At 39.4% G+C, this 14557-nt stretch overlaps 1 protein-coding gene across 1 annotated transcript; it reads left to right on the top strand.

The window, feature by feature from the left end:
* Positions 1-954: 954 nt before the first annotated feature.
* On the top strand, positions 955-13923 carry LOC108929541 (golgin subfamily A member 7). The gene is made up of 6 exons (XM_018744148.2): positions 955-1028; positions 3093-3218; positions 5982-6134; positions 8042-8143; positions 9256-9314; positions 12187-13923. The coding sequence occupies exons 1-5, from the start codon at positions 1020-1022 to the stop codon at positions 9301-9303; spliced, it is 438 nt and encodes a 145-aa protein (XP_018599664.2). The 5' UTR covers positions 955-1019; the 3' UTR covers positions 9304-9314; positions 12187-13923.
* The last annotated feature ends 634 nt before the right edge of the window (positions 13924-14557 follow it).

Here is a 14557-nt window from a genome sequence, read left to right as displayed (position 1 = left end):
GTCCTTTACAAGAAATCTTGAAGGGGTCAGTTGGCTGCACCTGGTGTTTAATGATCCCTGTCTCCAGGTGTTGCTGTCTCTCTGGGAAATGGGTATAGCCAGGCTCCTGCCTGCTATACTAATAAATAAATGTAATGTATAACTGTTATTGTAACCATGACAGTATCCAAAAAGGCAGGTGTAGCATGGTGCCTCTGCCCCCCATCAGACATAATTCATAATTGGTTTTTTCCCAGCACCCTTTTTTGGACTAATGCTGAAACTGAAGAACTTATTTCTGAATTTTAAAAATGTTATTTTTCATAGAAAATAAAGTAATGACTGTGTATGTAAGATTATTAATGCTTACTGGTAATATTTTCTTAATACGAAATACCTTTTGCTCCTTCAGCTAGTTTTTGCGCTTTCGTTCCATCACAGTTGACTTTATTATATTGTGTTGTTAAGCTGTCTTTTACACAAAGCTACTTCGTCCATTTGAACGGAGCCACAGAGGGTCAGTATTTTCCTCAGTGGTACTACAGCAGCAGTGGGAGCTGGGATTAAATCAGCAACGCACAGTTTACAATTCAATGCCTGTACTACACAAACAGCTTGGGTTTCCTACACAATTTACATTATGTATAACAGCCATGGACAGAATCAGTCATAAGTTAAGCACCTTTTTAAGGGCACTACACAACGTCTCGTGCCGTGGTGGGACAAATGTGAAATTGCAGGTCACCACTATGCTACCTGCTTTAAATATGTTGGGGGCATTCTCAATAATTTTCATGTATATTTTTTACAGCATCTATCAATTTATAGATTGATGTGACAAAAGTGGGTTTACTAAAGAATTAAAAATAATAATAAAAAAGACTACAGCGGGCAGCATTCGCACACTCCGCACGATTCTCCGTTTTGCCTAGGAAGTCTTCGCCACGGCCGAAGTGGATGGTGGGAAACACGTCACAGGCGCCTTCACGCGCTGCCTACAGTTGTCATGAGACGCGAATGGGACGCAGTGAACTTCCAACATGGCGGAGGTAAGGCGATGGTTCTCTTCTTTTTGGGAGCTGTTTCTGTGCGTGATTACATACGTTCTTTTGTCTCAGTAAGGTTTCTTTTTTCTTGTTTGTGTGGTGGCGACTAGCCGTGTTTTTTTTTTAGAAAAAATTAGTACATGATGCCTAAGAGAACCCGCCAGTCAGGACACGGTCGGCGACGCCGACGGGAAGGTGGAGAGATAACTTAGCGATAAGGTAGCGCTTCGCCAGGATCGTCAGAAGACTGACCAGGGACTTATGAAATCGTACTTTTTAGTCATGATTGAAAAGTAAAAAGAATTCGGGGAAATGAGACGGCGTTGATCGATGTTTCAGTGTACCTAGTAGACTCTAGTCTAGAGCCCAGGCTAGCGTGTATGAAATGATTATGAACTGAAGCAGGAGGAAGTGCGTTCGCGCGCTGGACGTCGTTGGCCGAGTCCGCCTGGGGATTTTATTCATGATAATATTCCAGCGCAAAAGAACAGCGGCGGTTTCCTCAACAACAGTGCGATACATTTATTTAATGTATTACTACTTAGTTATTGTAGAAGGCCTGAGTACCAGGGGAAGTTGCACGTAGAGAGGTTGCCCGCCGCCCCGTTTGTTTACGTCTTTTGTTTACATCATCATGTGTGGGTGCGCGAGCGAGGAGGGCGGACCGGCGAACGGCACGTCATCTCACGTCCTGAGGTCCCGGCGGCTCCACAACCCGCGTTATTGATTCCGAACTGCTCGCACAGGTCAACATGATGATTGTTTGGCTCTCGGAATAAACAAAGCATTGTACTTCTTGTTTCACTTTCTCTCACACGTGTTTTGGTCAAAAAAGATGGAAGTGTCAAAAGCCGACTCTTATTATTATTAATAATAATAATAATAATAATAATAATAATAATAATAATAATAATAATATTTGTTGCTTAATTTAAGGTTCTGTCTATAGAATTTGATCCATGCAAACATACGCATTAGAGCAGGTTCAGATGCCACCCCTGATGTAAAACCTGGTAGGATAACAGTTAAAGACTGAGTTGTAACCTGATGGTTACCAGATTAAGCATCACTACACTACAGCTGTTCCAACACTGTAGTCACCCCTTCGTTTATTGTAAAATAACCATATCAATAAGTGGGACAGATAATTATTACTATTATAAATATCATTATAACTATTAAAAATAGTCAGTTAACTTTTACTTTTTTAGCCAATGCTTTTTTTAGCCCAAAGAAGAACTCAATATGTTAAATTACACACCCATTTATTCAGCAGTCCCCCCCCCCCCCCCATCAATTTAGGGTAAGTACCTTGTTCTGCCTGCACAATTCAACCACTATTCTGACTGGTTTGTACAAACAGCATTGGGATTTATTGAAGTGCACCTTCCCTGTTCTTCTCCCTACGTGACTAAGAAAGAATGATGATTCGAAAGAATGAACGTGTGATAAAGTGTGACTGTTTAAGCGCTTCACTGAGCAACGCAGGCACCACGGGGTGGAGTTCTGTCTCTTGAGTAAATTCCAGAATTCCATCCTGTATTGCCAGCCCTCATCCTCCAGACTCCCAGATTTTATATTTTCTGTCTTCACACTATTGGATGATTAAAATGCTTGTTTATAGCCAGACTGTTTTGCATTGATAAATTAAGCACGTAGTGAAATGTACAACGTCTAAATTTGTTTATTTTTTTTTTCTGGCTGGTGCTTCCTATTTCATCCATGCTAAAATCGTCATCATCTGTCGTATTTATAGTAGTCACCTTCAGGATAAATTATATGTTGGAGACATGTCTGATAATCCATCTGTTTTCATTAGTGAGAATGGCTATGATGAAGAGTACTGATAAATGTTGAAGACTTGAGTTCTTGTAAAGCTTTTGAGCATCTCAGTTTTTTTATGAAACACCTTTCCTATCTGTTTTAATTGAACCAGTGAGCTGTCTATCCTTGTCCTTATACATTTTTGTTGATTTTTAAATTCACTTTCTGGCTGAACTGATTCACATGGGTGGAAATCTGAATCATGAGCCAGACGCTGACTCCTGTTATCCCTTTTCCCCTCAGACCCATAGCCTGCAGGACATCAGGCAGCAAGCTACAGTCGCTGCCAAGGTGTTCATCCAGAGGGACTACACTAGTGGCACTATGTGCCAGTTCCAGACCAAGTTCCCCACCGAACTGGAGACGAGGGTACAGTAAAACACTAAATAATGTGGTCCTTATGGGGGCGAGAGCTGTTTTGGTCTCTGTACTGTTCTGGGTCACTTTCATTGGAACAGATAGTCCATACTGTTTGAATGTATATGAAATCAACAGTCTTTCCCTTTATTCTACTCTGTAAAACAGCACGTGGCATCGCTGATGTGGTCCTCAGTCTTTTTTTTGGGCTTAAATGTGTGAACCGGAGGACTCGAGTTCAGGCAAAACAAGACATGGGGTCAGGGATTTTTGAGAGTTGTGCCAAGCTTTCCAGTGTTTTGGTGAAGAATGAACCACTGGTTTAGATAATGGAGCTCTGTTCTTTGGGCCATATAAAAATATAAACTAACCTTAGCATGAACCCTTGGACCATATGAAAACAACCTACGCAGGAGTTTTGTCTGCAGCCGAACAGCTAGTTCCTGCAAAGTAAGCTGGTGAGGGCAGAAGTCATAGTGTCCCAGCGATATGAATTTAGGAACCAGCAAGTGACATTTGGCAACTGTATAAATTAAATTGGTCTGAAATATTATAAGTTCAGAGAATCTTTGTTGACTAGTCCTCATTGTGGGTAAATGTGGTATTTACCCCCGTCAGATGTGGAAATGTCTTGATATTATTGATCTATTTAACCTGTTAGACCATCGTTAAAAAATCAAGTCCTGGGTTGATTATGCTTTTTTCCAGCACTGTCACATGAACTTAAGCTTTATTTTCAGTTCTCTTGATGTAAACAGTTGTTACTTTAAGGAATAAAAGTGTTTTCATGTATCGTTAAGATGATATCACTTAATCACATGTTTGCAACTGTCTCTCTTTCTCCTAATGTAATGCACAAATGGTATTTTCGCTGAGATTATGTCGCTTTGGAGAAAAAACATCTGATAAATGAATAAATGTAATCATTAGGAGAAATAATTCAGCTTTCAACTTCTGGAGTTTGCATGCTGAATGTGCTCTGAAGGAGCAGATTTATGTAGTTTCACCCATTCACATATTTTGTGATAGATTTGGATGTTCCTGTTTCATGTTTTCTTGAAGCATAAATTACTTCAGCAAAGTTATGATGAGTTGAAAGTGGCTGGCTAAATTCAAGCCAAATCTGTACATGTGTCTTTCTTCTATTAGTCTGCTGACATATTTACTGTGGGTATCTGTTGCACATCTCCGCAGTACGATGACCAACAACTGACTTACAATGGGCTCTTGTTTCTTTGGAGACCCTGCTTTCTTTGTTCACTCGGTGTTGTTTTCAGACAGCTGAATTTGAATACACTGATATTTTGAATATTGCTGTGTGATGCAGTAAATATTTTACTGGGCTTGCAAAGGCAGATGCAAAAGGCTGAGCATTGGGAATGTGTGGCCAAAATAGTTTCCACACTGTGCGCCCATTAAACAGTCATCAGTGCAGCGCCTTGTAATGGAAAGCTGCAAGCAGTTTGAATCCTAGCTGTCTGAGTCCAAATTAGAGGGAGCTCAAGGGTTCTGCGACAGGTATTGGGCACACATCAAACCCTTGATTTCCCAAAATGTGCTGCACAGTTCCTGCCCAGAGACTTTGGAGGGCTGGCTGCTCACCCCTCCTTCAGGTCCTGCAAAGTACAAACCAGTATCTTTTCCATCTTCTCACAGTCAGCCTAATCATGAGTATGTAGCATTTTCCTGGTTTCAGTTTCTTAACAGTGTATTTCCATTTAGAGGTGTATGTGACGGAGATTTTATTGCGTTTTCATCATTGTTACCACTACACAGTACTCGTGCGTACCACATAGCTTTGGGTACAAAGTGAAAACGGGCGTCAAATTCAACGAGCTGCCAGGGCATCAATGATATATTCAAAACACTGGAATGGGATTCTGCACAGTTTATTTCTGAGAATCTACTAGCCAGTTTATCACTAGGATTGGCAGGTGTTTTTTTTTTTTTCTTTTAAAAAGAAAAAAAAAGACAAGCTGGCTTGTGTTAAATGCCTGCACTTTGTGTGACTTTTCAGAAGCACAGTTATTATATTTTATCTTAAATGATGTGGAAGAATGAATAGTGACGTTGAGCAATTTGAACTTTTTCTGCCCTGTTTTCCCATATATTTCACGGTCTGTCATTACCCGTAGTGTACTCATGTGTGCTTGGCAGTAAGTAATCAGACTCTGCCAAGTCCTTTGCTTATAATGCAGAGTATTAGTGGTAAGCCAGCTGTGAAATGCTAGCTATCTCCATTCCATTTGGGTTCTTTTTTGTTTAGTGGACAGATTTAACCATGGGGAACAGGTTTAAAGTAGGGGTTTGGGAGAATGTAACCCACAATAAAATTTTTACTCTCAAAGAAAAGAAAAATATTGTTTTAGATGCCTTCAGTGCTATAAATTAAACTGTAGATGTGATTAAAGTATAATTTTATTTGTTTACCTTAGATGACCACATGCTTCAAGTGCTATTTTGCTGGAAAGCAGTAGATATACTACAGTTTGATTACCTCTTCATCACAGGTTGTACCTTGTATGATGTATACGTTAAATATTTCTGTGAGGTTTGGAATAACATGAATACCCAAAAGTTTGTGGGGCATGTTAAGGGCATATTCCTTATGAGAATAGTAAACTAGAGGAAATAAAAACATGATTTTTAAGGAACTAGGTTGCCAGTTTTATTCTCATTTAGATTTTTGTTGGAGTGGACTAAGGAATATTATTTCACTAAAGGTAAAGTCCCCACAGTGACAGGTAAACTGATGGTTAACTGTGCTTACTGCAGATTGACAAGCAGCAGTTCGAAGAGACCGTGCGGACGCTGAATAACCTGTACGCCGAGGCAGAAAAGTTGGGTGGCCACTCGTATCTGGAGGGCTGTCTGGCCTGTCTCACAGCATACACCATCTTCCTGTGCATGGAGACTCACTACGAGAAGGTTTGCACAGTTTAATTTACAACATCTGCAGCCTTATAAATCAGTACCATAGTGAAGAACAAATGGGATGAGAGAACAAAGGCTTTCAAATTACCCTGAGATAACCATTTCCATTGCCGATACTTTGGCAAAAATTTACACATATGGCCAGTATTCCTGAAATGTGAACAGATACACTTAGTTCATGGGTTCTTAATCTGGGGTCCATGAACCACTTGGGAGACCACAAAGCTCAGGCTTGCTTTGAAAATGAACTGTCTAAATAAAGGTTAAAAATAAAATAGGTATATTGCAATACTGTGACATAAATGTCTGTGACGGTAATAATGTCAGTGAAATAAATACAGAATTTTCTCTGAATTTATTTATGGCCATTTTTCTAGGAGGGGTACTTAGCTTTTGTCATGTTCTTAAAGGTGTCTGTAGCCTAGAAAAGGTTAAGAACCTTGTACTTATTTGAAGAAGTCTTGTTGTGCATGTATGACTAATCTGTGAGCAAAATTCCATCAAGTCAAATGTTTGCATATGTGTACAACATGTTTGACATCTAACTGAAAGAATGCAGTGAGAGTTCCCCACATTTCACTTTGTCTGTCATCAACCAAACTTGATTCCTTGGTGAGTCTTGATGTTCAAGCTAAGCAGGAATTAATGGTGCCAAAGATATGAGGAAATATAGTACTAGTGTTCCATAGGACCGAGAACAGAATTCCTGTCCCCACTCACTCGCTTGTGAGCAATCACCAGATGAGGATGAAGCTTCTTGGTGACTGGTAGCAACTGATCACATTGCCTTTCAGCTAGAGGCACAGGGGAATAAAGCGTTTATTGAGGAGAATACTCAGCCCTCTGAAACGGTATCATATGATTAACAGTGTCCTGATAAATGTGCAGGTGCCGTAATGGGGGCTTATGTGCATATGAGGAAGTGTAGAGAGATGACTTGAGAAATCATACACACATACACACATTGTCAGAAACCGCTTGTCCCAAGCGGGGTCGCGGCGAACCGGAGCCTAACCCGGTAACACAGGGTGCAAGGCTGGGGGGGCGGGGGGGGCACACCCAGGATGGGACTCCAGTCTGCCACAAGGGACCCCAAGCAGGACTCGAACCGCAGACCCACCACATAGCAGGACCTGGTCAAACCCGCTGTGCCCCACTACTTGAGAAATCTGTCTTCTGAATTCATGTTTTTGCTTGAGTTCTTTTCAGCTGGGCTGTGGTACATGATGTTAGTCTAGGAGATGTTTATTGGCTTTGACTTACTCTGCCAGAACTTGCATTCTTCTGTGTCCTCATATTCCTTGCATTTGCAGTATGTTTCATTAGGAATACTTAATATAAAGAGTGATGGGATCAGTGAAGTTATTAGCAGCATGTCTCTTACCTTTGCCTTTTAGTGTAAAGTGCTATAATGAAATATGATTGACCACATTATTTTGTAATCACTTATCGAATGTTTCTGCTGTGCTAAGTGTAGTTCAGTAACACACACATTTCACTGAGACCTGAAACATGTTGAGGCTGTAAACTGCTATTTCAGCTTTCTATAGTTTCTTGAAATGTAATGGTGGCATTCTGACTTAAACTTCTACTACATTTCTTGAACTTTAGAAACTTTATGTAATTATGTAGGATGTTGGGATAGGTGTAAAACTTAATACTTTATGTGATCTGATGGGACAAGCCCTAAACAGAAAATGTAGGATTTTATCTGAAGTCATAAGTGTGCTTCCCTAAACAAGGCATTACTGATCCATAGACAAACTAAAAATAAACTACTTAACTAGAAGAATGATTATAATTAAAACCTGGGTCTAGAAAATTAGGTCTCACCTTCACAGTGATTTGATTTTTTTTTTTTTGGTTCACTTTTTCTTCTCCTCTCTTCTTGATGGTTGCAGGTTTTGAAGAAGATAGCCAAGTATATCCAAGAGCAAAATGACAAAATCTATGCACCACGGGGCCTGCTGCTCACGGATCCAATTGAGCGGGGTCTAAGAGTTGTATCCTTTACTCAAGTGCTGTGGGTTTTGTTAGATGTATCTGCAGCGTGTTAGCCAGTAAAGCACAGAAAGAGTTGGGAGAACAGATTTGGCGGGGGGGGACTTTGGCCAGCTTACATGAGGTCATTTAGCTGTCATTATTTCGTCCTGTAACAACCAGTAATTAAAGATTTTGATTTTGATTTTTGTGCTTACGGTTAAATATGAGTAGTTTTACCCTCAGATCAATGGCAATCACAGCATGAGATTTTTATATGGATTTGGACACCAAATAAACATGCCATGAGTACTTTAGACGCATGAACTGTGTCTGAAATGAGGCATTTTTTGTATATTTACTTTTCCAAAAACCCTAAACTGTTAGTATAAGTGTGCAGTTTACTATGAAGTTGTCAGGAGATTTTGCACATATGACCGAAGTTCCTCTTTGAGCTTGTGTACATACCTTGATGTGAAATAAACTCTGTGAACTAGCTGCCAACTGAGCCCTGTCCTACATCAGTACTGCACTGCAACATGTTGTTGACTACAGTGACAGTCTGAAGGAAGTGAGATACAAAAAATATAGGCAATCAAAGGTTACTCCTGCAACGTAGCCGCTTTATATCGGAATGGAATCAAAAAAATCGTTGCTTAGCTTCTGGCAGTTTTTGTTAATGGATGTTTCCTACTGACAGATAGAAATCTGGCCTCTGCCTCTTGAGCCATGAAGTCAAGGAATGTTTCTCTGTGATTATGGAAGTAAAAAAGTATTTGTGTATTTTGTCTGCATAACATCTGAGAGACCTTGCCACGGCTTGCGTTGTCCAAAAGCCTAATAGGCTTGACATTAAAATTAATAGTGGTGCATGCTAGACCTGTAAAATATTGTTCAAATTTGGCTGTAGCCACCAACTCCCTGCCCTTTCCCTGAATATTTATTGGCTGCGTGATGAGCTGCATTATTTCTCTAGAACATCTCTGCTGGGCTGCTGATCTTGGCCTGAGCACAGCATCGAGGGGAAAGTGGAAAGGAGCTGCCTTCCTCCACTGGCAGCTTTAGGTTCGTCAAGTGACCCCTCTTTATTAACTGAACTCTTTTCTTCATCTTTCTTAATTCTGCTGTCACCAAGATTGAAATCACCATCTTTGAAGACAGAAGCACTGGTTCTGGAAGATAAGCCCTGTGAAGGTAAGCATTGTACAGCACAAGTCCCAGTGCAGCACTTCCCATTTGGGACAGGGCAGATACAACACCACATTAGTTAGCATCTGTGCTGCCACACTTTCCCTTTGAAAAATGGTTCTCATCTTTCACATGTACAAAATGATCCTCTCAGCAGATGGAGTTGTAGTTTCTGGTTTGCATCAGCTGCAGCGGAGCTCCATCTCAGCATAGCGAGATGGTGAGAGCGGAGGAATTAATTTCATGTTATCCAGAGTTTTTTCAAAATGAGAGAGGTTTGAACAGTTGCTGGAGGATATAGGTAAATATTACTGGTTATCGGTCGATGTTTATGTTTAGAAAATAAAGTACCAAGATGAATTGGAAGGTTTCAGTATGTTAGCCAGTTGCATTATTACACCCTGTACTTTATCATTAGGTCCTTAGTGTATCTTGCATTGAATTTCTTTCTAAGATTTTGAATTGCGACAACTGAAGTTGACCAAAAGGGACTGAATAATAGATATGCAAAAAATATTGGATTGCAGGCGGTTTCATTACAAACATTCCCACAAAAGTCGCTTTTTTATCAATTAAAAAATATTGAAAGAGATTTCCTTAGTAAATAAACATGAGCTTGCTTTTAATGATTTTACTGTAGTTAAGCAGGCACATACTGTATACGCAGAAATGAAATTCCTATTTTTAACCAAAAAAAGATCATATTCATAACTCAAGGGAAACAAGTAAATATCACCTCCTGAAAACAATATTAGTTACAAATTAGAAGTTGCCTGTTGCAAGGATGACCTGGAAAATAGCATTTTGTGTATAATTCTGTATAGTTCTTGGAATAAGTGTAATTTTTATTATTTATTCAGTTATTATCAGTTATTGCTTGTTCATTTCAGGATTGTGGTGGTGTGGTATTGGTCTTGGAAGCATGGGGGGGTAAGGTGGGGTACACCAACCCATTGCAGAGCCTGCACATGCTCATTCACTCACACATGTATACATTACATGCAAATTAGTCATCAGTTTGATTCTAAATTGCCTGGAACAATAGCCACTGGTTAGTCAGTCCCAGTCCCAAGCCTGGCTGAATGGTGAGTATTGCTATCAGAAAGAGCATTCCAAATCTCTGCTCAAACCACACCTTCAGATGCTACAGCACTGAGACGTAAAATGGATTAACCAGAGTTCTTCTGGAAAAGTAAGCCGTGTAAATTGAGAGCACTTAGTTTTCAGTTCACCTGAAACATGTCTTTGGACTGTGGGAGAAAACTGGAACACCCAAAGGAGACGTCATGCAAACTCAGTAGAGACTCAGCCCATTTCAGATGTACGTCCAAACACACCGCCCAGGTGTTGTGAGGAACCAGTGCTAACTGCTGCACCACCTTGCCACACAGGTTTTGTTATTCAGAATCTTGATCACACATGGTTAATGGATTCTCTGATTGTGGTCAGATGTATGGATTATTTTAGATTTTACCATTTTAAGGCATATCCCCTTTTTTGCCTTTTGTTTTTGAAATGTTTTGTTCATCAGTTCTATCAAACATTTCACACCCATGGATGAACAGAGAAAATGCCCTTTTTAATGACCTGATGTGACTGTTCCACTTTTCTCATCTGTGTGCTATAGTGTTTAAAAATTTTGTTTGCATATTATGCTATTCAATTTTAACAAATGCAATATTGTACGATTATGTTAATGATACTTACAAGTCCTACAGTTAAATCAGTGGATCACTTGCTAACATCATGGCTATGATTAACCTGTCAGAACACACACACAAAGCAGAATATTTATGCAGCAGAGTTGTAGCTTATTAAGCATAATTATCTCAATGCAGTGAAGTAGCTGTTGATGTACAATACAGTGGCCTGTAGGATTTTCCAAGATTCATTGCCGTTTAGAAGGTAATTGCAGCATATGTGGAGAATTTCTAAATATGATGTAAATTATGAAATAAGAAAATATTTGTCTCCTTCCCATGTGGTAGCATTAGCACAGTGAAATGTGTCTTGTAGTAAGGAGTTCACTATTGTCTTCCATGCACCTCCTACAGTCCAAGCTGTGGTGTGGGTCCCACAAGAAATCAGGTCTGTAATTTAACAGCTCTGGGTGAAGTGTATGATGGATCACTCCCTCATGCATAATTGCTGCAGACCACATCACATACTGTAGGAAAACACACCATTTAGTGATAATGGCTTGAAATGACTCATAACTAAACGGCCATTGCCAAGCTCCACTGACTGCCGGGACCGTGTGCTGCTCAGAGCACCCGGGAGCAGCAGGCTGATCTACCTTTGCACTTCATCCCACCCAGCTCCTACTGATCCGTCCAAGGTGCAGGCTTAATCCTGTGGATCAGAATGCATGATTAGTCAGTATCAGATATCATATTTATTTCCCAGTTTTACATTGATATTTCATAGCAGTTTTTATGTTTTTTTTATTATGAATTTCATGATGTGAACTTGCAACCTTTTGATCACAGATCTTGAGAAGTGGTGTTACCTGGTGCCTCAGTTGGAATTTTGTTTTGTGATTGTGAAGGCAGGCAGGGAACTGGTTGCTAGCTGCTTCTTAAAAATGTGCTAAGCACGCAGTGTAATGTGGAAAAAGATTCAGCTTGGGAAGGAGCAAACCCTGTCTTCATAACGTTAAGGCACTGTGGACCACCAAGGATGATTCAGAACTGAAGATGACTGAAGGGGTGGAAATCTGGAAAAACCTGAAAAACATCCATTAGGTAGTTGAAAATGGTCTACGGCAGCCTCCCAAAATATTTTTACATTTATTTTACTCCATATTACAGTATTGTTTCAAAATGGCAGCAGTAGATGACTTCAGCAGTTAACTTTTCCACCCTGTATCACCTTACAGTGCCTTTGTCACAACTTCAGCCAGCTGACGGAACACCTTATGTCTCCAAGGACGGCACCCTCACCACCCTATTCCAGCATGGGTGCTGGGACTGTAAGCCAGTAGCCTTCCCTACCAGTCACCATCCCAGAACCACTGTGGTGAGGAAAGTACTGCGTCCAACAATCTCTCCTGCTGATTATATGTACTGTACATCTTATGTGCGTTTGCCATATCTGTATTTGCTCTGCCATGGATTATTGTTGTTCATAAGAAAGAAAAATATTTCTGCATTCTGTAAAATGAAACACCTTTCACTTGCTAGTTCAGAAGTCTCACCCTTAAATACTACTGTTTCATCTGTACTGCCATCTTATTGATAATTGAGTTAATTTCTACATACTGTCCTTTCTAAAGATAGCCTTGAAGCACTAAATATAGGAATATCTGCAGAAAGTACAAAAACATGCAACAAGTAGCATTAGTAATAACTGGTATTAATAACAGGTTATATGTGCAGTTCTGTTGGGTTTTTTATTTTATTTTTTTTTTTAAATATTGTTATTTAGTAAACATCTTTGCCCAAGGAGACGGACAGTTAGGTTTTTACAACGCAGAAGTACTTAGCCACATAATAGCAGCGATGATGATGGTTCAGGATGAAATGCCGTGCTGCAGTTCAATTGGGGAAAGACACAACTGTCAAGGTTAAATAAAATGGAAATTTTGCAAACTGAGGCAAGAACAAAGAAATTGGTAAAAAAAAAAAAATCTAAATATTGTCGTTGAGTCAGTAGTAGTCAGACAGTGGGGAAAAATGTAATCTTTTGTGAATTTCACCTGTGCCATACATTTTTACTGATAATCTCAACACATACAGCCATGTTTCACTCAGTGTTGAGCAGTGAATCTTTAGGTGCATTGGTGGCAGAATTTAGTTTGCTCTGAGTTGAGTTGTGGGGGTCAGTGTTTATGTCAATGCAATGTTTCCTATCTCCATATAGGAACAGCAGAAGGAAAATAATGGAGTTGTTCAACATTCTCTTTTTCTTGTTCTCATGTCATTTACACATGCACAAGTGTAAATGACATTACACATGTTGTATACAGGTGTAATATTTTAATAGTAAGTGCTTAAGTAGCAGAAACCTCTAACATTAAAATTTGCTTATGAAACATGTAATCACATATTAAGATGATTTGTCTAATGTTTTGTGTATTCAACATATACAGATTGACTTTTGTTTTGTGGGCAAGTAAGGATTGAATAATTATCCAATGTATTGTAAAGACAATTCCCTAACTTGTTTTCATATTTGGAAAGAATTACTTATAATAATCACCACAGAAACCTTAAAAACCCGTTTATGACTTTGTCACTCTTCTGTTTTACTTCATGTAAAATCTTTATACACTATATAGTATCTAAATTATTTATTCATATACACATTGAAAGTCAGAAGATTAAAATGTAAGTATGCACATGGATGGATATATAATATATATATATTTTTTTTTTTGCTTAGATGTTCTCACAGCATCTTGTAGCCTTTTTAAACTCACCGTCTGTTATTGAAGGATAGGCTCATTGTTTTACATGCCTTAGATGTGTCATTTTTTTTCTCGGCAGCAGACCAACCCTGCTTAACCTGATTAACTCTGAGCCCACAGTTTATTGTAAAAGCACAAAGTGGATCTGTAAATGTTAGATTCCAAGTTGCACAATGAATCCCCATGGGGGGCAAAGAAAAAAAAAAAAGAACATAGAGGAGTATTTTCTACATATGTATTTTAAAATTTGTTAATCTGGTCAGAAATATTAGCCATGAGATTCGGTAACAGTGGTGGCAATGTCTTAATTCTGTTTAAAAGCAGAAGCGTCTTTGTCTTTTGTAGACACTTGCAAGTACCCTTTATTACAGATGAGACCTAACTATGGGTTTAAAATTGAACAGCTACTGAACCACTGTGAGGACATCATCTTAAGCTGGAAAGGAATAGACTACCACTGGGATGTTGGGATCATTCCAGTGTGCTGGATGCCTTTCAGTTTATTTCATCCTGCATCTGCGTGTTCACTGGGAAGGAGCTCTGTGTGTGTGTGTGTGTGTGTGACTCCCTTAGGCCTTTCATTGATTTAGGGCAGTCAGTAAATCAGGTCTGCCATTATTCCATGTCTGTTTCTCAAGGTGATTGTAGCCTGGCAAAAAGTTGATCGTGAGGTGGCCAGGATTTCACCATCTGCAAAAAAAGTGTACAATGTTTATTACAACAATTAAGAAAGAAATTATCAGGGTAGTTTTAAAGTCTCAGGACCCTGACTGATTCTACATTTTTATGTGGTAGAACAGGAAGGACCAAGGTTAGTCCCTGTTTTTAAGTAACAGAGATG

The sequence above is a fragment of the Scleropages formosus genome, chromosome 12 (genome assembly GCF_900964775.1).
Source record: "Scleropages formosus chromosome 12, fSclFor1.1, whole genome shotgun sequence".
Lineage (NCBI taxonomy): Eukaryota > Metazoa > Chordata > Actinopteri > Osteoglossiformes > Osteoglossidae > Scleropages > Scleropages formosus.
Note: the sequence above shows the minus strand (reverse complement) of the source record. Positions and strands in the feature narration are given on the sequence as shown.